Raw genomic sequence first — 26,864 nt, 5'->3', positions numbered from 1 at the left:
TGTTTTTATTATTTTATTTACTTTATAATATAATGTTTTATGAATTTTTACTTGTCTTGTATTAGCGAAGTGTTTTGAAACTTTGTTTTGATTGTATTATTATGGTTTTTAGTAGTAGTAGTAGTAGTAGTATTGTTGTTGTTGTTGTTGTTGTTGTTGTTGTTGCTATGGAACATATAGGCCTGAGGAAATACTGTAGACTGAGTATATCTTCTTTCAAACCAACGCTTGTATTACACTTAATAATAGTTTTTATTATTGTACATAGAGTTCAGTTATGTCTTTATCAGCCCTGCAAATACATTTACTTATTCATAATATTATCACAGTTCTTCAGGACATATTTGAGTGTGAAAACATAACCTCCTCGTCTTAGGTAAATATAATCAGCTAACAAAATATTGTGTTTTGATTTTCACGTTTGTTTGTTTTGCATTACTGCATCAGTTATAATAGCAGTAATGAATATGATAATAATATGTTTATCATCCCTTCTTCATTTCCACCTGTGGAGAGAAGCTTGTTTTGTCTCCTGAAATCTTCCTTCCTCCGATGTGAGGATCTCTCCGGTCTCTGGACCTGTTGCCTGCCGGGCCGGAGGTTTACTGAAACCCTGTGCTGCTCCGGTCATGTGAGAACCCTCTGGTGAGTTTGGGCCCCGGCCAACTCCGGTGTCAGCGAGGGTCAAGCCAGCCGCGGTGACCTCACACGGCCTGCATCCTCCGCGCCTAAAGCTATAACCAAACTGGGCTTTGGCACAGGTGGTGAATTCAGATCAAATCCAGGTTTGTACCAGTGCCATGTGCGACATCTGCCATCCACACCACACCCCCTCTAATCCCTCCGAGTGATATAAGGTCGTTTTTTAAAAACCTTGTAGCAGAAACATGTGGCCATAGAAGAGCGTGCATGTGATTCAAGGACCTCGCCGTGTTTTCCAAGGAAACCTAGATGGAGCCGTCCAGGAAGGCACCCCCCCGTTGCCCTGGGGAGGTCACGGTGATCCTCCACGCCGCTCTGCTTTCTAAACACCTTTCACAGTTTGCATGCAACACTTTGCTTGAGCCCTTTCATCCCAAACACCTTCCAGTATCATGAGCGGGATCATGTGTAGTGCAGCTGGTCCCAGCAGGAATCAAACCCTCGACTCTGGCAGGGTGTTAACCACGGGGCGATGCTGCACCACCTGTCTGTGACTCTCACTGCAAATGAGACCCAATTAAAGAGTAATTAACGTTCATTGGTAATATACCTCTGTCCACGCCTGCTGTGTATAAATACAACTCTTTCCAACAACACAAACTCAAAGCGATTGACTTTTGAGGAAATGTGTTTTCCTGTCATCAGGTGGAAGATTGAGAAGGTCAATATCAATATGTTCTGGAGCTTTTCAATCATATCACATGACCTTCCTCTAGATGAAGTTATTTTCACATAAGTCTGAAGAATTTATGGATTTCTCATGTCGTCAACTACTGTTTTCAATGTTGACAAACAAACTTTCAACGCTAATTGACCCAGGACTGTGTCCACTGGAAAGCAAAATTGTATTTGTGCTAAGCTAGGCTAAACCTGTCTTTGGTTTATTTCTCTTCTGGACAAAAAGGGGACATTTTGTGCATTAAGGAACCAGTCGTCCTGTAGTTTGAGTAACTTTATTGACACAAAAGGTCACAACAGTTTCCCCCTCTTGCATTCGCCCCCCCCCCGTCCCACTCTTTCACCTCGTTAACCCCTTGTTACGGAAAAAGGGGGGACAGCATTGTGACAGCCGGAATACCAGGATCCAATCTCTCTCACAAGGACAGCGAGCTACCAGTCGAGCCGCCGGGGAACCTAACTCTTCCCCGGGGAAGTATCAGCTGAGTTTCAAAGGAAGTCGGGTTCCGCTAACCTCCATCTGGCGCGGGTACAGACAAACCCTCGAAAAGATCCCCCCCCCACCACCACCAAGACCTTTCATCTGTGCAAAGTCACATGGTCTTCAACCTTTTGCCTTGTTTCTATCTCGCTTCTGAAAACAGAGAATATCTGATTCTGCAGAAATCTGACAGCTCCGTGTAAAAAGTCCCTTATTTTCATTTGCATTAATCCAAATTTATGCAGACTATTTTCTTAATTTGGTTTTATTTTGGTTTCAACCCTTTATTTTTTTTATATTATGACTATGACATTATCTTTCTCTTCCCTTCTCTTCTCCTGATTGACAGGCACCATGACACAGCGCAGTCTGCTGGTGTACACTCAGCACTACACTCGAACCCTGCGCTGCCGTTGTACTTGCAACAAAGGAGCAGAGCCAACAAAGCAGAAAGACACACACAGGAAGCACAAAGGAAACAAGCTTCCCTTTGTCACTGACTCGGGCTGTGATTTCACAACAAGCACAGTTTCCACACTGTGTTGTTGACATTGCAATTTAAACACACACAGACAGACACACACAAGCACACACACACACATACACACTCTATTTACACAAATGAACTAAGTAAATACTAAAACACACACACACATTGCAACATGGTTTTTTATGATCACTAACATTCAAACAAATAGAACTTTGACCTTCACACTGTTTGTGATCCTCAGTGCAGATCACTGACTTTAAATTTTCGTTATTTGTGTGTTATTGTTGTTTTTACCATTGACCTTTCAGGAACTGCAGATTAAAACAAGCCTGCAAACTAATTCATATTAATTGGTTGATTAGCTAGTTAATTATTAAGAATTGTCAATTAAAACCCAACAACCCTTTCATTGTTGTAAAGGGCTTAATGAAACATCTGTGTATAAGTGTAACGCCACAGTAAATAATTTTAATGTAACAGTTTGAGAAATGAATGAAAAGATCATTTTAGTTACACATAAATTATAGAGTTAATCAGGTTACATGTAAAGTTTTGTTGGAGATGAGAGTATGAGTCCGTTATCTCCACAGTGAGAGAGTGTGGTAAACTCCCTGTCAGTTTAAGGATTTTCAATGGACACACACACACACACACACACACACACACACACACACACACACACACACACACACACACAAACACACACACACACACACACACACACACACACACACACACACACACACACACACACACACACACAGGATCAGCATGGATAATCCCGCGGAGTTTCCAGGTTGCCATCTGTAGTTTGAATAAATCGGAGATTATGTTGTATTTCACCACTAGAGGGCGTCAAGGGGTTGTTTTAAAATCGGATCAGATTATAAAATTGGAGGAGAAACCTTTTATGTCAAATTTAAATCTTCTTCAATCAAACATTTTGGAAAAATTAAGCCATTTCAATGCTTTTTAAGTAAAACGGATGATATTAAGTAAGTGAGTCATTTATATCAACACAGATAAAGATAAAACCATTAAAACAGAGCTGTAATCACTCAATAGTGAATGAATTCGCCTTTACAGCTGAACTACACGAGATTCAGATTTAGGAGATTTAGGAATAACAATTATATATAATTATATAGCTATAGTCAACCAGTATGGAGCATGTGTTTAGATTAGATTATCAGATCCCTTCAGCCAGATTCATGGATGGAGGATGAAGAGCAAAGACAAGGTGGTGAAAGCATGAGATGGTCATTTATCCTCCTTTACCCTCCTTCCTCTCACCTCTCCTTCTCTCCTCAGTTCACTTCCCTCCTCTCTCATTTCCTCGTTTCCTCCCCCCTTCAGACGGAGAGAAACAGGGAAGTGGAGGAGGAGGAAATGAACTGAAGATTAGCGTCGTTTCTCTGCTGCTGACGGGCAAATTCTGCAGATCCCTGCTTTGCTGAGTCACCGCCTCTATACATAGCTCCAGACACGACTTCATCGCGTCACTTCAACACACAGACACACAAACAACACACACAGACACACACACTCCTGCTGCTGCTAACTCTTCTCAGAGGATGATCTCTGTCAGAGTTCTCTCTTTCAAAGTCCTGACGTAAAGTTGCGTGTTCGGGTCCCGTCCAGTTGAACATGTGACCCACAGGTCAGTCAGTTGTGGACATCATGACGTTATCTTCGTCTTCGGCTGCGTTGACCTTCGTCACGGCGCGGACGTGAGAGATCTTCCTCACAGCCTCGTGAAACACCTGCTCCCTGTCCCTGGACTCCTCTGCTGCGACGCTGATTCCAGAGGGAGATGGATGAGAAGGGGAGAGAAGACGAACACAACATCAACACAAGATGGGAGAACGTCAGCTGCTACACAACAGCTATATTGTGTCTGTTAAATAAAAATGAATAAAGACAAACAATGCATAACGTTATCTCAGTGTTTCTCCTTTGCGAGTTGTTCCTGTTGCAGTTTCTCGGCTTTCCGTTTCTTGTACTGGGCGATCTCGGCCATCTGCAGCCCGTGAGCCATTTGCCTGTTGGGTCAAAGTCAACATTGTAAACACAGCTTGCACTCACAAACACACGAAACGCCACGTTGCCAAGAAGAAGTCATTTCTACCCAGTTTTGACTTCTGGAGGAACAGGCAGAGGTTTGGTGAACCCATCTCTCCCCAAGAGCCAGAAGGTCTTCTCCGCAACTTTCCCCTGAGAAGAAACACAAAGAAAGGTGTTGAGATGCTGTATTGTGTTGAAATCTTGTCCCTGATAAACAAAGTCGTACCTTGACTTCTATCTTTCCTCTTAATTCCCACTTGTAGCCGAGCTTTAGATCCTGCAGGACCTTCACGGTGCTCTCGTGGACATGGATCCTGCAGGCTTTAGTGAAGAAACTAATAATTACCGCTTGGTTATTTTATACACAAACTTTCAGTCCCATGTTTTTTGTCGGTCTGTGACTTACGCAACCCGCTGGACTCCATCCGAGAGGCAGTGGTCACCGTGTCTCCGAACAGACAGTAGCGAGGCATGGTCAGACCCACCACCCCGGCTACACACGGACCTACAACACAGACAAGCTTTGTGAAAGGGTTTGGATCCAAGGATTAAATGTAAGCTAGCTAACGTCCGACACTCACCTGTGTGCAGTCCGATTCGTATCCGGACGGGAACATCAGGCATGTGTCTCATTTTGAAGGTTCCCACCGCGCTCAGGATGTCCAGAGCCATGTTTGCTATCTCAGCAGCGTGACGGTTGTCGTTAGGGACGGGAAGTCCCGACGCCACCATGTAGGCATCACCTATCGTCTCCACCTGGACGACAACACAACACAATGAGCAAACCAGGGATTCAAAGGGATTCGATTGAGCGAACAGAGGCTGAGGCCACCTTGTAGACGTCGTGGTTTCCTATGATGGCGTCGAAGATGGTGTAGAGGTCGTTGAGCAGGTCCACCACCTCGATGGGCTCGCTGTTGGCTGAGATGGTCGTGAACCCAACGATGTCGCTGAAGTAAAGCGTCACGTGGTCAAAGTGCTCTGGTTCCACTGTGCCGCCCACTTTCAAAACTTCTGCCACAGATCTGAAGCGAAGAAGAAGAACACAAGGTTAAAATGTGGGTTGAATTATATTTAAACCATTGATCAGGATAAAGTGTAATGACGTTTGTGTTGTGTAGGAGTTCAACTCACGGAGGAAGCATCTGGGTCAGCAGCTTCTCCGTCTTCTGCTTCTCGATCTCCAGCTCCTCCGTTCGCTCTCGGATCAGCTCCTCCAGGTTAGAAGAATACTGCTCCAGCATCCGCAGCATGGAGTCAATGATGTTGGTCTTCTTCCCCTTGTTGATGTCTTTAAACTTAGATAAGGGCAAGAAGGACAAGACACAAGTCAAACTTTACCTGATTAACCAACGACAGGTATTTAACTCCTGCATTTAGTTTTACTTGTTTAGATGCAGACATTTTGCTCAACTACCTGGTCAAAGATCTCCTCGAAGCTGGGCCTCTTCTCCGGCTGCTCGTTCCAGCAGCGCTTCATCAGCTGGATGCATTCTAATGGAGCGTAGTCCGGACTGACCACCGGGCGGCACAGAGGAGGAGGCTTACAGAGCTTCTCTACGATGTCTGAAACACAGAGAATCATCAGCTGTCGTTGTTCTAACCATGGTGGCTCTTTTCAGAATCCGGACGCAGTTCAGTGACCTGCAGCCGAGAGGTCCAGCATGCAGAAGGGAGGTCCTCTGATCACCACCTCCTGCATGATGATGGCGAAGCTGAACACGTCACCGGTCAGAGTCCCATGAAGCCCCGGTTGTCCGCTCCTCAGGATCTCTGGAGCCGTCCACAGCAGCTCTGGAACACAAAGAACCGTATCACCTTGGTTCGGTTTGTGGAAACGTACACATGTCTCCACTTGGACAAAGGGAACATGATCCTGATCTGCTCGCTCACCCTCTGCCGGGGGTTCGATGTAAGGGAACCTCTGAGACTCCAGAACCTCGTTGTAACCGAAGTCTGTGATCTTCAGGACAAAGCGTCCGTCCACCACACAGTTCCCGGACTTCAGACGAGCGTGGGACACTCCGCGGTGGTGGAGGTACTTCATACCCTGAGGGATAGAGTCATATACCTGGTCAAGTAGCCTTGAGTTTCCAAAGGGCATCTTCATCTACTTTATATGGACCTTGATGAGATCCAGCAGCAGAGAGGACTTGAACATCCAGTCCAGCTTCACGTCTTCGTTCAGCAGCAGGTCCTCCAAGCTTCCTCTGGAGCAGAACTCCGTCACGATGGCGAACACGCCACAGTCGTGGAAGAAGCCCAGGAAGGTATTCACGTTCTCGTGACGCATGTCCTTCATCTGCAAACTTTGTTGAATTAATTAAAATTTTTAAGTAATGAATTCCTCTTTGTTTCACAGCAACAACATGACGTACCAGTTCAAACACGTCACTGGTTTTGGGGTTGATTCTGCTGAACGTCCCATCAGGGAGTCTCTTCAGCCAAGCCCAGTCACCCTGAGGGAAACAGGAAACAGCTTCTTCTTGTCTTTTCAAGTCGCTAAATTAATCTGGTTCTCCCAATATTTGACATATTTTCACTTTCACAGGTAAACTCTGTGGGATGTTGTCAAACATTAAACTGGCATCACCTCGTAAATGACAACGTTGGAGTTCTCATACGTGGCCGGCGTCATGGTGGACACCGGTGAGACGACACTTCGGTCCGACACGCTCCTCATGCCACTCGCTCGGCTGTCGTCCCGACTCAGCTTCTGTGTGAGTTCAGGGTGTGAGGTTTGTTGTGTGATTTCAAAAAATTTAACAGCAACACCAGCGTTACAAATCAATCCATCACAGGAGACAAGTCAAAAGTTGGAATCTAAAGGGGATGTCCAGCAGAGACTGACCTTGTTGCTAAGCGACGGGTTTATGAATGTGACATCTGCCAGCGTCAGTAAGATCTTGTTTGGACCCTTGACCAGGAGAATCTGATTGATGCGTCGCCTAGGCAACAAGAGAGCAGGAGGAGACATGTGAAACTCGACAATAGCATCAAACTTCTCTAGTTCTTACATGGAAAAATAATAATTCTGGTCTGTATTGATACTCGAGACTTTTAAGGCTGGACATAGATTTGTACCTGACGCAGTAAATCAACGCCACGGAGACGACAGAGAAGACGATCGCTCCGAGGAACATCCTGATGGTCGTGAGCAGATCCACACCTGGAACAGAAGATTTGAAAATTATGAAAATGTAAAAACATTAAAAATTGAAATCAACATTTCCAAGGACCTTGAATAAATAAGACTATAAAGAAAGATTGTCCAGAGTGAAGCTCTCACCTCCCGAGCAGATGACTCCAGGAGTGAACCAGCAGGAGGCGTCTCTCCTGGGTCCGGAGCCTCGGGGGAAGTGGATGTCCCGACCCAGGAATCGAACCATCCCGCCCTCCATGTCGATCCTGTCATCAGTCCATATGATCGTTATTAATGCCACCGCTGACACAACCCTCTTATATGAATCTTCTCACCTTGTATATTAACTAAATCATCGCTCTGGTACCTGTAGACCGGCTTCAGCTCCCAGGAGAGACCGTCTGTGTCCAGGATGAGATATTCCAGCAGAGCCGCTCCGGAGTCGTTGGTTTTAATTTGGTGACTGAACCCCTGAAACGTTAACAAGATACTGCATGAAAAAACTACAAAAATTCGTCTTTTTAATGTTTATTTTCAGTCCAGCAATATTTAATTGTATGTCATTAAATTCAAAAGACACATTTCTCATCTTTATAGACAAATGGGACAAATGGACAAACTTGTTCCAGTCTCAAAGTCGTCTCAGTACCTGAAAGGTCAGATTGTGGGTGTGTCTCGCCAGGTTGCCGCCAGACATCCACTCCCCCGACCGGCGAACCCGATGCACGGCGTGAGCCATGAAGAGGACGGAGCTGTAGATGGTCCCGAAGAGAGGAGACACCTGCAGGTCACAGAGGTCAGCTCAGACAGACTCCAGTACTACCAGCAGCACACGTGACTCGTCTCCAGCTCCATGCATCACCTGCTGAGGCTCCAGCGTCCTGGCCACCTCCCCGGTCTCCATGGCGTCTCTGTAGGCCTCGTAGAAGGACGTCCGGGGCGACTCGATGGTGACTGTCAGCACGGCGTCGTAGGCCCGCAGCAGCTTGCTGTTGCTCTGCAGAGCCGGGTAGGTCACGTTGCGGTAGGGCAGGCTGTAGAGCAACGTGTCGTACGGCACAAAGACCAGAGAGCCGTCGATCATCTGCATGTCGTAGGCTGTTTCCAGGAGGAGCTTCTGGACGGAGCCGCCAATCAGCGCCGAGTGCATGCACAGGACCACGACTAGGACGAGACAAGATACCCAGATTTAAACACTGTGTCCTTGAGAAGTGTCCAAGATCTCAAGCGTTATTTGATATCAGTTCCTACCTCGTATTTCACTCATCTTCCGAACCTTGGCCAGAGTTCTCCTGATGGCGTGAGGGGTGTTCTCCATGAAACTGACCAGTCTGACCGGCAGGCCGTGGCTTCTCAGCGACTCAGCGACCTGAACATGGACAGAGACAACCAAGGGAGAGTTTGGATTCCTCTGTCGGCAGCAGTTTCTCTTTGTCAGCGTCAGAAATCAAAGCAAATCCAAACCTTGGTGGCCGTCTCCATCCAGACGCCGTCCGAGGAGGAGATGATGGCGACGTGCGCCCACCTGAAGTAACGCATGAGGCTGAGCAGCACCCACGTGGGCCTGGCCATGGAGCGGGCGAAGGTCGGGTGGCTCCGGACGTCGTCCACCTCGTAGCCATCACAACCCCAAGGGAACAAAGCCTGGAGGAGCAAAGAAGAGATCTAATCGGATCTGTCCAAGCAGGAGAAGACAGGATATCTATCTGGTAGATAACTTGTCATCCGCAGAATTGTCAGATAGAGTGTGAACAGTATCACAGAGGGTAAGCACAATAAGTACAACAACCTTTCCAATAAACAAATGTTGTTGCTTATAATTATTCCTAGTAGTGACATCTGTAGAGGCATGAGTATTACCAGTAGCTATATCTGAATTCTTTATCAAAATAGCACAGCCTAGACATTGAGAGACAACCCATTGCTTGAGTACTTTTACTTTTAATACTTAAAGTAAATTTAAAAGTAAGTACTTTTTACTTTTACTTAAGTAGGATTGTTGATGTAGTACTTTTACTAGGGCTGGGCAAGTTAACTCGTTTCAATCGAGTTAACTCAAGTGATGAGTTAACTCGATTAATTATTTTATCTCGCATTAACTCAGGTTTGATTATTTATTGTTTTATTGTGAAAGTCAGGCTTTTATTTTGTGAAAGTCTGTTGCTGACTGCTGCAGAACAGGAAAAAAGAAAATAATTGGCGGATAAACAATCGAGTTAACTCATCACTTGAGTTAACTCGATTAAAACGAGTTAACTTGCCCAGCCCTAACTTTTACTTTTACTTAAGTATATATTTTCCTGGGTACTTGTACTTTTACTTAAGTACTAAACTTCAGTACTTCCTCCACCACTGTCTATCTGTAATCTACCTTCCACACCTACCTTGTTCCAGCCTTTGCTCAGCATCGAAGCAGCGTCACAGTAGCCGGGGTTCACCGGCCCGATGTACCCAGAGGCCTTGGCCTGGAAACCCACGAACGCCTCCAGCGCTCTGGACGTCTCACACGGCTCCTGAAGAGGAAGTTCCAACAAGTCATTTCATCAGGTTAGTGAATGAATCGGGCAGTCAGGTCAGCAGCCTACCTGCAGCACGGTGAAATCAAAGGTGGCAGCGTGGGACAGAGACGGGTCCTTGTTGATGCGGTTGACGGCGAGCTGCGCCGCCACGTTGGGAAGGGCCTTGGCGAACAGGGGGTCACATCCCCACGGCCCCACCACCCCCACCTTGAACCAGGCTGACTGAGCCGGGTGGGGGAGCGAACCCAGGAGAACCAGGAGGAACCTCAGGAGGCCACGGAGGGATGGATGGCGTGGAGGAGGAGAGGAGAAGAGAGGAGCAGCAGGTTTGTCTGGTGTAGATCTGTCCGCCATGTGTGAGGTGTTGAGATGAAAGCTCGGTGCTGGTGTCGCATCTCCAGAGCTCAGAGGAACCAGGAGGAGGAAGGTCTGAGGAAGACCTCCTGGATAACCTCCTCACGTTCAGGAGCAGACACAGGCTGTGTGTGTGTGTGTGTGTGTGTGTGTGTGTGTGTGTGTGTGTGTGTGTGTGTGTGTGTGACCTAGAACAAGTGTGCGACCTGTCCTGTCAGATTATATCAGATCCAAATCCTTTGCAGGTTTAAGCCACGTAGACCGAGAAGTGAAATGATCATGAATATTAACCAACAATATGAAGATGTAGTTGTTTCACATCTCGTCACGAGTCCAAATATTATCACTAGTGACTCATCTGACTTTTTTCCTCAACATCTATATTTACTTTCTGTAATTTTGTAACAAATATAATAGATAAGAAGTCAGAGAATGGAAATTTGACCTTGTGCAAAGTACAAATGTGACAACTTTAATCTATCATGTGTATTAAGATTATAAATAAATGACAACTTTGGATCTACACCAGGGCCGGGTCTAGACAGGCATGTAGGCAGCCACAAATCTTGAGGGGGCATTGTGCTTTATTATATTATTATTATTTTAAATTGGGATTTAGTTTGAGGGGGCACAACATTTATTTGAGGGGGCCAGGCCCTCTCTTGCCCCTGCCTAGACCCGGCCCTGATCTACACTGAATTTAACAAAACCGTTGATTTATATCAGCCTTATAAATATGTCTAATTTGTAAATAAAGATCTATGAATTATTCCCTGGAAGAAGTGACGATGCAGTTCTGAGGAAGCGGAAAATCCTGCTGACAAACAAACTGATGGAAAATCCCATTTCACCAAACAGCAGGACGCTTCTCTGGCCGCTAGGGGGCGGCAGCGACACAGAAACACACCGACCAGCCTCTGTGTTCCCGGACAGAAAGAAAAACGTCCTGTGGTGGAAGTTCCTGGAAATAAAGAGGTTTCAACTTTGTGTCAACATGGAGCCGAGTTTACTTTGCTCTCGTCCCACTGAGGTGATAAACCCGTTAGCAGGCGTTGCACAATGTGGCAGAACCAGCTGCACACGTCTGCAGGCCCGATGGATTCATGCTGATAAAGTGAATCGCCCGTTTCTCTCCCCCGGCTCAAACTCACGGTTGATTGAATTTTCCCCCCAAAATTACAAACAAGCGGCGGCAAACTACAGAATGTTTTCACGAGTGGACGCTAAAGGCAACGTTCCAAACTGTTTGGACAAGATTATTATATCTTTATGTCCAAACCGAGACGAATCCGTCCAGATGTGAAGGTCTAATCCTGCCAGATGAACCCGGTGACTCCATTAACTCAAACATTCAGACCTATGGTACTCTAACGTCCTGTAACTGCACCGTGTTTCACTGTTTCAAGTTTGGATTCAACCCGTGATGGAGGCCGTGATGTGCGATGTTTGGTTTGTGCAGTGGTGGGAAGTAACAAAGTAGAAATACTTTGTTACTGTACTTAAGTAGATTTTTCACATATCTGTACTTTACTTGAGTATTTATTTTCCTGACGACTTTTTACTTTTACTTGTTACATTTGAACAAAAATATGTGTAATTTCTACTACATTCTCAAACTGACTCGTTACTTGAGCGGCAAAGGTCGACGCAGCTCTCTCTCTCTCTCTCTCTCTCTCTCTCTCTCTCTCTCTCTCTCTCTCTCTCTCTCTCTCTCTCTCATCTAAGGTTCAAAATTTGTAAAATTATACATTACATACATTATATTCATATTGTTGTTATAATTTTTCAGTTAGTTGAGATAAATCTTGAGGAGAAGCAATTTGGATTGCTTGTGTCTGTATAGGACTACTATAAAAAGCACTTTGCATTTTTAATTTTGGTACTTGTACTTTTACTTTTGATACTTAAGTATATTTCAACACCAGTTACTTTTGATACTTAAGTACTTTTAATATGAGCTACTTTAAGACTTTTACTCAAGTCATTTTCTGACGGGTGAATTTCACTTTTACCGAAGTCACTTTCAGGTAAGATATCTGTACTTTTACTCAAGTATGGCTTTAAAGTACTTTATACACCACTGGGTTTGTGTTTTAAATCTAAAACCAAATTGAGTTAAAGGCGGTGACTTTGGAAAGTGACCCAGTCGGCCAGGAGTCTCTCCAGGGGTCAAACAATCCAGTTAGAAGAAAACAGAGAGAACTCATGGATCTGGAATGTGGTCGTTTCCCTGAGCGAGATGAACAGTGAAGACACTGAGATACACAACAAACACAGATTAACTGTGAGAAACATTCACATCACAATCAAAAGATTTTTATCCTTAAAATGATCTCAATGCCGAGGCTGATTGTCCAAACACACAAAACAAAGTCCAAACATACAAACTGAAAATTAGAAAAGTCTTTCAACTGTTCCACAACAGTCACTAGGACACAGGAGTCATGTTTTAAATACATTAAAACAAACACATATTAATATAAACATATAAAATCCCTCCTCAAACCAAACCCACTTTAACTGATACAAGATAAACAAGCAGTCAAGAAAAAACTTTATTCACAAAAGTGTTTCACGTTCTAACAAAAAGCAAATAATCTCTGTGAATCTCATGATTAGATTTTAATTGTTAAACAGATATTTAATAGATTTCTGTTCATGCTGACTGAGGCAGAGTTCACCCACAGGTTACTGTACCCCCCCCCCCCCCCCTTATATCCAGGTGATGACAGTCTCTGCCAGGCGACTCTTTGAATTGATCATGTGCTCATTCTTTTTTTTCCGAACGCCACTTATCTTTATGAAACGCAGTCGCTTGGCGGTCGCAGACGAAGGGCCCCTCCAGCTCAAGACTGACCGGCACCTCGGGGGGGTTAGGGGGTGAGGGGCGGGGGGCCGGACCACCAGGGGCCCCGGACGGGACACAACAAGTTTCCACATTACATCACCGGTGACAGCAGCAGCAGCGTACAGGGCTCCACCGGGCGGCACCACATTCTGAATGAACCACAGCCTTTAAGAGTTCAAATCTATTTCTCATGTGCTTTTAGAAACAGAAATATTAATAATCTGTTTACGACTTGGTCAGATTCAAAACATTAAAGACGTCTTGGTTAGAATGAGGCATAATTTATAATTTATATATTATTGGCACTATCACCAATCTCTGCACCTTAGCACAGCACGTGCCCATAACTCTGTTACTGTATATATTTTATTCTATTTTATTCTATTTTGTTATATATTGTTGTTTTTATATTGTTGTTTTATGTTCAGTGCACCAATGACACCAAGAGAATTTCCTGTATGTGCAAACATACCTGGCAATTAAAAGAATGCTGATTCTGATTCTGATTCTGATCATGATTTCAGTTTTTAAAGATGTGCTTTAACCTTTTCGTCAAATGTCCCAATTCTGAGGTTTATTCACGTTAATTAGCTTAGCTTAGCATAAAGACTTGAAGCAGGGGGAAACAGCTAGCCTGGCTACACTTGGTGCTTGCGATTAACTTAACGTGCAACTGAAATCTGAACTTGGTAAACACTTATTGTGATTTATAAGTTGTAACAAGCTCTGGATCCTGATTCCCACTGAGTTTCCTTGACTTCTTTTTCAACACAGACGGTTTTTAAAGCTTAGCCGGTTGCACATTGTCGTGTGTTGAAACTTCCACTCAGAGCCGTTCTCCTCCACCTCAGGTCCGGCTAAAAAAAGTCTCTCTTATCTGATGTGGCCTGAAATGTGACCGTGCATCAAAGGCCGGAGCCGTGAGGAGTCAGAAATGCAGGAAAGCGCATTGACATGAAGAATAAGGACGAATGAAACCCTGGTGCCACCCAGAAGCAGCCGGAACCGACGTGTCATATATAATATAATATAAACGAGTCTCACGAGGCTCAGCGGCGCTAAAGCCTCATCCGGACAAATGAGTTGTGTAGCGTGAGTTGTGTAACGTGAGTTTCACAGAGTCGAGGATTTCCTCCCCACGATGGGTTTGAGAAATCAGCATGACTCATCCACTGACTTCGCTCTAACTCCCCTCCGCCTTGTTTGTGTTGGAGCGAGCGAGAGGCCGAGGCGTGTCGGACAGACTCACACACTGGAGAAGACAAACTGGTAAACTCCCAAACACACACACACTTAGACAGATAACACAACATTTGTGTTTGCGCCTCAAACGCACTTTGTGTCTGTTTTTCGTTCCCCTTCGCTGCGAAGGTCGACTTTCTTTGGCTCACGAAGCTTTATCACAACATCAGAAAGCAGCAGGCGCACAGACACACACACACACACACACACACACACACACACACACACACACACACACACACACACACACACACACACACACACACTGTAGTTGCTGTTTATTTGTTGTGGAAACTTGAGGATCTTTTATCCACCAGTTATTTCACGAGCTGCAGAAATCCATCGATCACCTTCCCACTTAATGTCAAAGAACAGAATCCTCGAGGTTCTTATCTGGAAAAGGTTCCCGGCCGTTGCTGCTACACAGACTTTCTGGTGATTAATCAAAACCTTTTTAAAATCATTATCTTGAAGCCAGTGAGCGAGAGGCAGGAGGTTGGAAATAAAACTGCAGCTTTAGAACACGACCAGGATTCAGCTGTGGTTCAGTTCGTGGTTTGACCTGTTAAGTCCCGAGAAGAGGAAGAGGAAAGGAAATGAGTAAACGAGCTTCCCACTGGGAACCGGAGCTAAAAATAGAGAGAGCAGACCTCAGATAATGTTCTTGCATGAACTCTGGAGAAAACGACAAAGAACTAAGACCAAGGACTGTATATAAAGATGAGTGAGGATGGACTCGAACCTGCATCTGCTGCAGGAGGACTCAAGTGTCCGGACACGGGGCGTCCACTCTACCATCTATCTCAAATCTCCCTCTCTCTAGATGTGGTGACCTCATGACCTCACTGAAGTATTTCTAATATTTGTTTTCATCTTTAAGAATCAGATAAGTACGAGTGCTGCCCTTCAGACTGTTAACAAATATGGATGATGCAAAACTGAAGCCAAGACACTTGGATACAGGCTCGGCCATCTTGTACTTTGGTTTGTTTGAGACGTTATTTTAAAAACTTGGCGAGTTAGAATCTGCGAGCGATGATGTCTGGACTTTTATTGTGAAAAGGCAGCGTGGGTCTTTCCCTCCGACATTCATCCGTCACTCGGAGATCTCGTCTCCTGCTGAAAGACGACATGACGGTTTGTTTCACGTCTCCACAAACGAGCTGAAGAGTCTCTGATGTTCTGTCTCATGTTTATCTGTCGGACTTCATCACCTGATATCCTCTCTCCTCCTTTTCTTCTTCCTCTTCCTCCTCTTCCTCCCTGTGTTCTGTCAACTCTCTGTCTCTTTAACGATTTTATTTCCTTGGACTTAGATTCTCTCTCTCTCTCTCTCTCTCTCTCTCTCTCTCTCTCTCTCTCTCTCTCTCTCTCTCTCTCTCTGGGTTCAGGGCCTTGTTTTCATCCCAGACGGGACCGTAACTTCCTGCCGCCTCCTACAGATAACAGACCAGGGCACTGGGGCATTAACACACACACACACAGACACACACAGACACACACAGGAACACAGACACACAGACACACACAGGAACACACACACAGCTGGTTAATGTCTTCCACGCTGCTGCTGAAGTGCTTTCCCACAGAACACGAACACCGATACGCTCGTGTTTAGCTGCTTTTCTCTGTTTCTTCACCACAGGAACTTTCCTGCAGGAACCAGGAACCTTCGCTGAAACTCCAGGGATCAAATCAACTTAAGTTCCAGGAAATCTTTTAACCCTCCAAAAAAGTCCCTGCTCAGATTCCCCAAATCTCCCCCGGTCTTCAGACTGATTATCCTGAGTTTCTGAAACAAGACCATACATATATCACGTGCGCTGCATTTCCCTTGTGCACGTGCATGAATGAACACAGACGTTCTCTATCTGGCATCATGAGAAGCTCTGAGAGTCAAACATTTCCTCCAAATTAAAACAAGGAATCTGTGTGATTGAACACAACGTTTGGACGATTTGATGTTTTTGGCTTCAGCCTCACAAAGATCCTCTCAGTGTCTGTGGAGCAGGATTATGTTTGATTAGAATTCTGTGACATTATCAGGTATTTTGATTTCTGTGTTTTCCTAAACGTCCGAAGCCGAGACCAGAAACCTGAGCGTTCGCAGTCGTGACCCAAAAAGGGAACGTTTGGCCGAGGCTGCGTTTTCTAAATGCAGCCTCATAAATGTCACATTACTTCTTCGTCTATCAAATAAAGTCTCATTGGAAGCTTGTTATGAGACGGCTGCTGGCTGGAGGAGAAGAAAAGGGAGGTGGGTCGTGATGTTGAGATGTAGGAGCACTTGTTCCAGTGGCCCACAGGAAGGAGGTGTTTAAGAGACACATGGTGTGTTGAATTTCAAAAGAAAACACAAGGAAATTGAACATAAAGTGGCAGAAAATAAGAAACATATATTTTTTCCCTCGCTTGTATTTTGTTTTGCCATTTATCAAAAATTCCATCAGCAGACGATCGGCTTCATCTTATCTTCTGTTCCAGACTCTGATGGAGTCCTGCTGCTTTTTACAGGTCAAAGGTCAAAAGGTCCCGAGTCAGGGTCAGCAGACGTTTTTTTTAAAGTGTGTGTCTGTGTGTGTCTGTGTGTGTCTGTGTGTGTCTGTGTGTGTGTGTGTAGAAAGGGTCTGAGTGGCGGTTCAGGGACCATGAAAGAAATTCCAGATGCTGTGGAATTTGTCTTCACTGGGAATTTTTTTGTGTGTGTGTCTCAGTATAAGAGAGAGGTCATGAGAACGGCACAACACACACACACACACACACAGACACACACACACGGACACACACACGGACACACACACACACAGAAACACACACGTTGTTGCGACTGGTCCAGATTGTTCCTCTTGTTGGAAAGAAAAAGCCTGATCAGCTACATTAACTCCACACGAGACTAAAACCTTTGTCCCCTTTAAAACAATAGAAATTAAACATATAATATATATAATATAATATTAAAGCAGCGAACACAACTTCAGTTTAGATTCTTTAGGCCGAGCTAAATTTAAATTAAACTAAATAAGTCAAATAAATGTAATCCAATCTTTTATTTGAGAGTAATTGTGTAAAGTGAAATTAGTTTTTACTGATTCTAATTCAGTCAAGTGTCAGATGAGGCATTGATTTATCTTAGGAATTATTTATTTCTATAAAGAAAGACCAAAAGATTCTCAATTTTCTAAAAAACATGAAAATATAAATGAAGAACTTAGCCTGAAATAAAGTCTTGAGCAACATTTGCTATTTCCTTGAGATCTGATTGGTTGAATTCAGTAATTCTTTATTGACTTGATGGATTAAATTTACTTTTCAGCTTGAAGGAAACTGAGACACGATGACGTCGGCGTTCGGAGGATCGGGATCCTCACGTGTTTTCACAGAAGCTCGATATCCATCACGTTAAAAACACGCCATGTTGGATTCTCAGTCTGTGCCTCGGCTCTGATCATCAGACGAGCTCAGCTGCCTGAGAGATTCAGTCTTTGTCTTTATTCATCTCTTCAGACGACATCTTCTTCTCTCCTGAAGTTCATCTGTGCGTCTTCCTGCCGTTAACACATCTTGTAATTCTCCTTCAAAGAACAATGCACGACTCTGATCTTCCGATGAAGCTGTCTCTGTCTCTGTCGGGATCTTGCTTCAGATCATTTTGTCCGGCTGAGATCAGAGAGTTGTGGCCGACTTGACCTTGGAGGAGAGGACCTGCCTGAACCTCCTCTTCAGCTCCTGCATGTTGGGAGATTTGGGTCGAGCCAGGTGGAGGCCGCCTCGCCTCTTCTCGCCGTTTCCTCCTCCCAGAGCTCGGATCACCTGGAGGACGAGAGGTCGGGACCGAGTTAAACACCTCAGGGTCTCAGAGGGATATTTTGATTTGTTACAACCAATCCAGAATGTCCAATAAATGATTTAAGGATCAAATTATCATTATTTTTCTTTTCTACGTGTTTAAAAGTGAACACAGCCTCATTAGTTCAAAGCCTCTGACATCAAACAGGAATCTGCTGCTTTAAATACCACAGAGGAAACACACAGGATAAACACACTCAGATAAAATGATCCTCTGGGCTTCATCTCCCATTACTCCACCAGATCTATGCTGATATAGATTCTGCACATCGACAAGCATCTCTAGCAACAACAGACGAGTCCCACCTCCTGGCAGAGATGGAGGAAGGCGCCGTGGACTCCTTCGTGGTTCTCCCGGGCCGAGGCCTCGAAGTAAACTCCTCCTGTGAACAGAGGATCAGAACTTATCTTCCAGATAGCGCTCGGCATTCCACGCTCATTAGACGGCATGCAAGATACAGTTCACGTGCACGGGAGCAGGGAGGGAAACGGACCGCTGTGATTGGTCAATCGTGATTAGAGCGAGTGCGGAAAATTCAGAGCTGAGGAGAAAAGTGGTTCAACTGGTGGAATTTCTCTAAAACAACAAAACAAAAGAGTTGTTTGAAAAGTGATGTTTGACCGAGACTCAGAGGAAAAATCCGATCAAATCTCTCCTTCGCCTTTTTCTCCTCAACTTGAGGTTGATTTAATATGAATTTAAGATTCAGATTTAACTTTGCTCTTGTCTCAGCCAAACAAAAATCTGGATCTAGGTAATTTAAGTGTGGTTTCATAAGTTTGGTTATTGAACAGATGACATGAGTCTTGGTGGGAGGAAGCACGGATCTCGTTTTAAATGGTTTCCACAGACAAAGAGCATGAGATCATGACTGGAAGAAGAGGAGGAAGCAGATGATGCAGGAGGAAGAGGAGGAAGCAGAAGCTGCAGGAGGAAGAGGAGGAAGCAGAAGCTGCAGGAGGAAGAGGAGGAAGCTGAAGCTGCAGGAGGAAGAGGAGGAAGCAGAAGCTGCAAGAGGAAGAGGAGGAAGCAGAAGCTGCAGAAGGAAGAGGAGGAAGCAGCAGCTGCAGGAGGAAGAGGAGGAAGCAGAAGCTGCAGGAGGAAGAGGAGGAAGCAGAAGCTGCAGGAGGAAGAGGAGGAAGCAGAAGCTGCACGAGGAAGTAGAAGCTGCAGGAGGAAGAGGAGGAAGCAGAAGCTGCAGGAGGAAGAGGAGGAAGCAGCAGCTGCAGGAGAAAGACGAGGAAGCAGACGCTGCAGGAGGAAGAGGAGGAAGCTGAAGCTGCAGGAGGAAAAGGAGGAAGCTGAAGCTGCAGGAGGAAGAGGAGGAAGAGGAGGAAGCAGAAGCTGCAAGAGGAAGAGGAGGAAGCAGAAGCTGCACAAGGAAAAGGAGGAAGCTGAAGCTGCAGAAGGAAGTGGAGGAAGCTGAAGCTGCAGGAGGAAGAGGAGGAAGCAGCAGCTGCAGGAGGAAGAGGAGGAAGCAGAAGCTGCAGGAGGAAGAGGAGGAAGTAGAAGCTGCAGGAGGAAGAGGAGGAAGCAGAAGCTGCAAGAGGAAGAGGAGGAAGCAGAAGCTGCAGGAGGAAGTGGAGGAAGCTGAAGCTGCACGAGGAAGCAGAAGCTGCAGGAGGAAGAGGAGGAAGCTGAAGCTGCAGGAGGAAGAAGAGGAAGAGGAGGAAGAGGAGGAAGCAGCAGCTGCAGGAGGAAGAGGAGGAAGCAGAAGCTGCAGGAGGAAGAGGAGGAAGCAGAAGCTGCAGGAGGAAAAGGAGGAAGCAGGAACTGCAGGAGGAAGAGGAGGAAGCAGCAACTGCAGGAGGAAGAGGAGGAAGAGGAGGAAGCAGAAGCTGCCGGAGGAAGAGGAGGAAGCAGAAGCTGCAGGAGGAAGAGGAGAAAGCAGAAACTGCAGGAGGAAGAGGAGGAAGCAGCAGCTGCAGGAGGAAGAGGAGGAAGAGGAGGAAGCAGAAGCTGCCGGAGGAAGAGGAGGAAGTAGAAGCTGCAGGAGGAAGAGGAGGAAGCAGAAGCTTCAGGAGGAAGAGGAGGAAGCAGAAGCTGCAGGAGGGAGAGGAGGAAGCAGAAGCTGCAGGAGGAAGAGGAGGAAGCAGAAGCTGCATGAGGAAGTAGAAGCTGCAGGAGGAAGAGGAGGAAGTAGAAGCTGCAGGAGGGAGAGGAGGAAGCTGAAGCTGCAGGAGGAAGAGGAGGAAGCAGAAGCTGCAGGAGGAAGAGGAGGAAGCAGAAGCTGCAAGAGGAAGAGGAGGAAGCAGAAGCTGCAGGAGGAAGAGGAGGAAGCAGAAGCTTCAGAAGGAAGAGGAGGAAGCAGACGCTGCAGGAGGAAGAGGAGGAAGCAGCAGCTGCAGGAGGAAGAGGAGGAAGCTGAAGATGCGGGAGGAAGAGGAGGAAGCAGAAGCTGCAGGAGGAAGAGGAGGAAGAGGAGGAGGTCTCACCTAACGAAGCTGAAGGAGGAAGAGGAGGAAGCAGCAGCTGCAGGAGGAAGAGGAGGAAGCAGAAGCTGCAGGAGGAAGAGGAGGAAGCAGAAGCTGCAGGAGGAAGAGGAGGAAGCAGCAGCTGCAGGAGGAAGAGGAGGAAGCTGAAGCTGCAGGAGGAAGAGGAGGAAGCAGAAGCTGCAGGAGGAAGAGGAGGAAGCAGCAGCTGCAGGAGGAAGAGGAGGAAGCTGAAGCTGCAGGAGGAAGAGGAGGAAGCAGAAGCTGCAAGAGGAAGAGGAGGAAGCTGAAGCTGCAGGAGGAAGAGGAGGAAGCAGACGCTGCAGGAGGAAGAGGAGGAAGTAGAAGCTGCATGAGGAAGTAGAAGCTGCAGGAGGAAGAGGAGGTAGCAGCAGCTGCAGGAGGAAGAGGAGGAAGCAGACGCTGCAGGAGGAAGAGGAGGAAGCTGAAGCTGCAGGAGGAAGAGGAGGAAGCAGAAGCTGCAGGAGGAAGAGGAGGAAGCTGAAGCTGCAGGAGGAAGAGGAGGAAGCAGCAGCTGCAGGAGGAAGAGGAGGAAGCAGAAGCTGCAGGAGGAAGAGGAGGAAGCAGAAGGAAGAGGAGGAAGAGGAGGAAGCAGAAGCTGCACAAGGAAAAGGAGGAAGCTGAAGCTGCACGAGGAAGAGGAGGAAGCAGACGCTGCAGGAGGAAGAGGAGGAAGCAGCAGCTGCAAGAGGAAGAGGAGGAAGCAGCAGCCACAGGAGGAAGAGTAGGAAGCAGCAGCTGCAAGAGGAAGAGGAGGAAGCAGAAGCTGCATGAGGAAGTAGAAGCTGCAGGAGGAAGAGGAGGTAGCAGCAGCTGCAGGAGGAAGAGGAGGAAGCAGACGCTGCAGGAGGAAGAGGAGGAAGCTGAAGCTGCAGGAGGAAGAGGAGGAAGCAGAAGCTGCAGGAGGAAGAGGAGGAAGCTGAAGCTGCAGGAGGAAGAGGAGGAAGCAGCAGCTGCAGGAGGAAGAGGAGGAAGCAGAAGCTGCAGGAGGAAGAGGAGGAAGCAGAAGGAAGAGGAGGAAGAGGAGGAAGCAGAAGCTGCAGGAGGAAGAGGAGGAAGCAGAAGCTGCACGAGGAAGCAGAAGCTGCAGGAGGAAGAGTAGGAAGCAGAAGCTGCAGGAGGAAGCAGAAGCTGCAGAAGGAAGAGGAGGAAGCAGAAGCTGCAGGAGGAAGAGGAAGAAGCAGAAGCTGCAGGAGGAAGAGGAGGAAGCTGAGGCTGCAGGAGGAAGAGGAGGAAGAGGAGGAAGCAGAGGAAGCAGACGCTGCAGGAGGAAGAGGAGGAAGAGGAGGAAGAGGAGGAAGCAGAAGCTGCAGAAGGAAGTGGAGGAAGCTGAAGCTGCAGGAGGAAGAGGAGGAAGAGGAGGAAGCTGAAGCTGCAGGAGGAAGAGGAAGAGGAGGAGGAGGAGGAAGAGGAGGAGGTCTCACCTAGCGAAGCAGCTAACGACTCGCCCTCGTCAGCTGGCACCTGTCGCGCTCGGAGCAGGTCGCTCTTGTTTCCAACCTGCGATAGATTTCAGATTACAGAGCAGATTACAGGGATTAGGGTCAGTGGGTGACTGCTGCTGCTCCTCTGGTCTGAAGCTTCCTGAGAACATCACTGATCTATGATAATCAATAATCTGTGGTTATGAGAGGCGGCTCTCACTGACCAGTATCACTGGGATGTTCCCAGACGGGTGGATGCGCCGGACGTGCTGGTAGAGAGGCTGGATGGTTCGGAAGCTGCTGTGGTCGGTGATGGAGAAAACCAGCACGTAGCCGTCGGCCCAGTAGATCGACCTGGAGACCAGTTAGGAACCAGTTATTATATCTGGTGATAAATCATTATTCAGTTCTCACAAGGTGTTAGTCATTCAAGTGAAGGTCTGACCTGTTGATCTGCTCCTGACAGTACAGACCTTCTGGATCGTCCTGCAGGAAACACACAGACGGGTAAATAACTTAATAGTCAAGATTATCGATGAAACTGTTGATTATTTGTACTATTTATCTTGTTAAGTAATTAATGTGATGTTTCAGGAAAAAGTGGTAAATGGTCGAATCCGTCAAAATAAAATTCTGATGCAGAACCTGCTCGTCCATCTTTATTTACAGTCCTTGTTTGTTTTATTCCTTCTGAATAACACATTTTCATGAGGAGGAGGAGGAGGAGGAGGAGGAGGAGGAGGAGTCTGTTTATGGACACACACCAGCTGGTTCACAGAAGGAACCTCTGGCCCCTCCTGACCCGACAGGGACCACCCAGTCCTCCTCTCACTTTTCCACATATTTACTCTAAAAATCAAACTTTCTCTCATCAGGAGTTAAAAGAGAAAGTTCATGATTTTCAGGTTGAAGTTTCTACTCGTGGTTGTTTCTCACTGTGGAAACTCTGCAGCTCAGAATGAACTTCTCTAACTTCTCTAACTTCTCTAACTTCTCTAACTTCTCTAACTTCTCTAACTTCTCTAACTTCTTTAACTTCTCTTACTTCTCTAACTTCTTTAACTTCTCTAACTTCTCTAACTTCTCTAACTTCTTTAACTTCTCTAACTTATCTAACTTCTCTAACTTCTCTAACTTCTCTAACTTCTCTAACTTCTCTAACTTCTCTAACTTCTTTAACTTCTCGACTCCTCCTGACTCCACACAGCTCATCATTTCCTCCTAATCTCTGCAAACTACTCCACCACCTTCCTCCTCCTCCATCGCACCACGTCCTCACCCCTCCGTTATCTGCCCCCCCCCTCTTGTGTAGGAAATGAGCAGCTCTGAGGCCTGGTGTGTGGGGGGGGGGGGGGGGGGGGGGGGGGGCTGCCAGGCACGTCTCACTCATTATCCTCATCAGGAGTCCAGAGACGGCCACTTCCTTTTCCTTCAAATACATTTCCTCAAATTGCTTTGAGATAGAAACGGAAGTTTTTCTTTTCCTGTCGACGGCCTCCGAGGGACGTGTTTACACTTTTTCACCAAATGCACCAGATTTGAATCTATTTATGAATTTATTATATCACTGCTGATGACCTGACATGATTCAAACTTCTCTATCACCTGTTGTCTTTTAAACTGAAAGGAAAGTTACAATAGGAAAGTTCATTCTCTGTGTTCATTGAAGCTGTGGAGACATGTCGACCTCCTCCTCTGTGTTTACCTGGAGGGCGACGCAGGGCGTGTCCTGGATCTGAAGCGACACCTCCTCCCCGTCCATGGTGACCTTTCGGGAGTAGAGCGCCCCTGTGGATGGAGAGGGGAGGGAGGGGTGGATGAATGAGTGAGTGGACGGACGGAGGTATTCTGCTTACGCTGCTAAATATTTAATATTTCAGAGGCTGAAACTCACCCGTGTTTGCTTCATAATCCCCGATGAACCTCTTGGTGAGGAACCGGACGATCAGAGCTAAGGAGACAAGAGGAGAGGAGACAAGAGGAGTGAAGAGGAGACAAGAGGAGAGGGAAGAGGAGACAAGAGGAGTGAAGAGGAGACAAGAGGAGAGGGAAGAGGAGACAAGAGGAGTGAAGAGGAGACAAGAGGAGAGGAGACAAGAGGAGACAAGAGGAGAGGGAAGAGGAGACAAGAGGAGAGGGAAGAGGAGACAGAGGAGAGAAGAGGAGACAAGAGGAGAGGGAAGAGGAGACAAGAGGAGGAAAGAGGAGACAAGAGGAGAGGAGACAAGAGGAGAGGGAAGAGGAGACAAGAGGAGAGGGAAGAGGAGACAAGAGGAGAGGGAAGAGGAGACAAGAGGAGAGGGAAGAGGAGACAAGAGGAAACATGGATGAGGATCACGTGTGTGTGTGTGTGTGTGTGTGTGTGTGTGTGTGTGTGTGTGTGTGTGTGTGTGTGTGTGTGTGTGTGTGTGTGTGTGTGTGTGTGTGTGTGTGTGTGTGTGTGTGTGTGTGTGTGTGTGTGTGTGTTTGCATGATAGGAAATCTGGGCCGAGCTCGGAGTAGAAAGATGAATTCTCCCAGATTCAAACCCACTGACCTACATGAGCGTTAAATATTTGCTGCTCGCGACTGACACTGGAATTTCCCGTTTCCCTGACGAACGGTTTTTGATTTCAGAGAGTTTCACGGCCGAGAGATGAGCCGAACAAACAGAATCCGGTGTCGCAATCCTCCCTGCGTCATCTGGTCCTGCTGGTGAATCAGTGACTCATTTATCGCTTGTTTGTTTGGATTCAAGGTTTTCTGCAGAGTTTTGTTTCTCTGAGTTTCGTCTAATCGGTGGATTTCTGCTGGTTTCACATATTACAGCCTCAGGAAGTGTTGCATTTTCTTAAAGAAAATGGAAGATGGTCAGAACTTCAGCAGAAAAGGACCAAATTTCTTGATTGTGAAGCTCCAATAAAAGAGAATTCCCATCATGCAACCTGATAACAACTTTATTACAGACCCCTACTGCCCCATAAACACTCATTCCTCTTTATCCCCAAGACTCCAGTTTGTAAAACCACAGCCGGAGACGTGTCCACTTCCTACTGATCCCTAGGGGGCAGTAGTGGGTTAGTCCTTGAAATGGAGTGAATGGGGCTAAACCATAGAAGAACAAAGATGGACGACACGTCTCCATTGACCAGAAATGAGGCCAAAACATCCTCATCAGAAACATGTCTCACTAGCTAACATGGAGGAGGTGGGATTAATTGCCTGTCCTGCAACCAGCCACAAGGGGGCGATTGAGACACTTTGGCTTCCCTTTTAGCGAAGTATCAAGAGGGCTTTAAATATTTATCATAAACAAATACTACTTTTAATCGGGTACAATTATAAATGGAGTATTTTCATATTCTACCTTTGTGTACATTTATGAAAGATTTAATACTAAAAAACGTTGTTTTACAATGTCAATGCGTAGAAGGTGAAATGTCTCCCTCTGTTGTCCAGGATGGGTATTACATCTCCATCATCCTAACCAGCAGACATTCATATTTATATTTCATGTATATAAATTTATATTCCTGCTTCTATTGTGCAAATAAAAACACAAAGGTGATCCCAAGCTACATGATGATGTTGTGGTGAATGAAATCTCAGCCTCCACTGTTTGAACTAATAACTGTTTTAATGCACATATAGATATTAGGTTAATTTAAGGGTAAATCTTGTGGTTCGTACCGGTCTTGCCCACGTTGCTCGCCCCCAGCACCACGATCTTCACGGTCCGGGTGGGGGGGGCGCAGTCCAGCAGCGGGTACTCCGGGATGGGAACCAGCAGGAAGTTGCCGGACCCGCAGCTCATGGTTCTCGGTGCAGATTCTCCAGTCAGACGCATCGAGCTCCTCTCCGCCTCCTGCTCCTCAGTGGGGGGGGAAGGATCCCAGAAACAATCACTCCAATATTCCCATAATATCCCATAATAATCCCATCAGAGCTCCAGAGGAATCCCGGACTCCTGCAGCTTCATTCCGGGAGAAACGATAAATAAATCCCAGATAGTTCCTGAAAGTTCTTCCTCCTGAAGGAGCGAGTTCCTCCCGGGCGTGTGAGCAGCGACGTGCCCGCGCACCGTGCGTAAGGAGAGGGAGGGATGTGCACTGAGAACCATCCCATAATGCTCCCATGGGACCAGACTGGGATCCAGTTTCCAGCCCGGACCCAGACACCATTAACCTCCTCTGGTCCAGCGAGGAAACTACAGGGGTTGTGGAAATAAACCAGTGAAACAAATGGATCCTAATGGAGGAACTTTTTTATTATATTATTATATTATATTTATTATATTTAGTTTGACAGGATTAGTGTTAAAGGTCAAATCAGCCAAACTGCAAATAATGAAGAGTTTATTTTGTTTTAATATTAAATAATTAATATTTAACAAATAAATTAAATTAATCAGTCAAGTACGAATAGTTAAAATATGTCACAACTTCCCAGAACATCATGAATCGCTTGTTTTACTTTATTGCGTAAAACTGTAAATTGAGGATCGACACCAAGCACCGCCCGCCTCTTCCGTCCCCTGTGTTCAGAATCACACTAACAAGCGCTCCGTCAGGCTGGACGACAGGAAGCGTGAAGTCAGACAGACACACCCCGAGTGATACAGGAAGTCAATTCATTTTACTT

The 26,864-nt window shown here is 46.2% G+C and overlaps 2 protein-coding genes across 2 annotated transcripts; both read right to left on the bottom strand.

Annotated features, from left to right (window-relative positions):
* Positions 1–3,501: 3,501 nt before the first annotated feature.
* gc2 (guanylyl cyclase 2) lies at positions 3,502–10,430 on the bottom strand. Its single transcript, XM_061066618.1, has 24 exons — positions 10,143–10,430; positions 9,942–10,070; positions 9,022–9,201; positions 8,809–8,926; positions 8,420–8,721; positions 8,207–8,338; positions 7,925–8,028; positions 7,705–7,823; positions 7,500–7,584; positions 7,267–7,363; positions 7,009–7,128; positions 6,794–6,874; positions 6,541–6,717; positions 6,309–6,465; positions 6,060–6,209; positions 5,833–5,981; positions 5,550–5,713; positions 5,248–5,440; positions 4,997–5,171; positions 4,822–4,920; positions 4,642–4,736; positions 4,480–4,565; positions 4,298–4,393; positions 3,502–4,148 (listed from the first exon to the last, which is right to left on the bottom strand). The coding sequence occupies exons 1-24, from the start codon at positions 10,428–10,430 to the stop codon at positions 4,013–4,015; spliced, it is 3,432 nt and encodes a 1,143-aa protein (XP_060922601.1). The 3' UTR covers positions 3,502–4,012.
* Positions 10,431–17,783: 7,353 nt separating this feature from the next.
* Positions 17,784–26,356, bottom strand: rasl11a (RAS-like, family 11, member A). The gene is made up of 8 exons (XM_061066198.1): positions 25,914–26,356; positions 24,139–24,195; positions 23,950–24,032; positions 22,690–22,730; positions 22,469–22,598; positions 22,245–22,320; positions 18,673–18,749; positions 17,784–18,330 (listed from the first exon to the last, which is right to left on the bottom strand). Exons 1-8 carry the CDS (start codon positions 26,068–26,070, stop codon positions 18,184–18,186), a joined length of 768 nt encoding a protein of 255 aa, XP_060922181.1. The 5' UTR covers positions 26,071–26,356; the 3' UTR covers positions 17,784–18,183.
* Between the last annotated feature and the right edge of the window lie 508 nt (positions 26,357–26,864).

Source organism: Limanda limanda, chromosome 22, assembly GCF_963576545.1.
Source record: "Limanda limanda chromosome 22, fLimLim1.1, whole genome shotgun sequence".
In the NCBI taxonomy this organism is placed as follows: domain Eukaryota; kingdom Metazoa; phylum Chordata; class Actinopteri; order Pleuronectiformes; family Pleuronectidae; genus Limanda; species Limanda limanda.
This window is presented reverse-complemented; position numbering and strand designations above follow the sequence as displayed.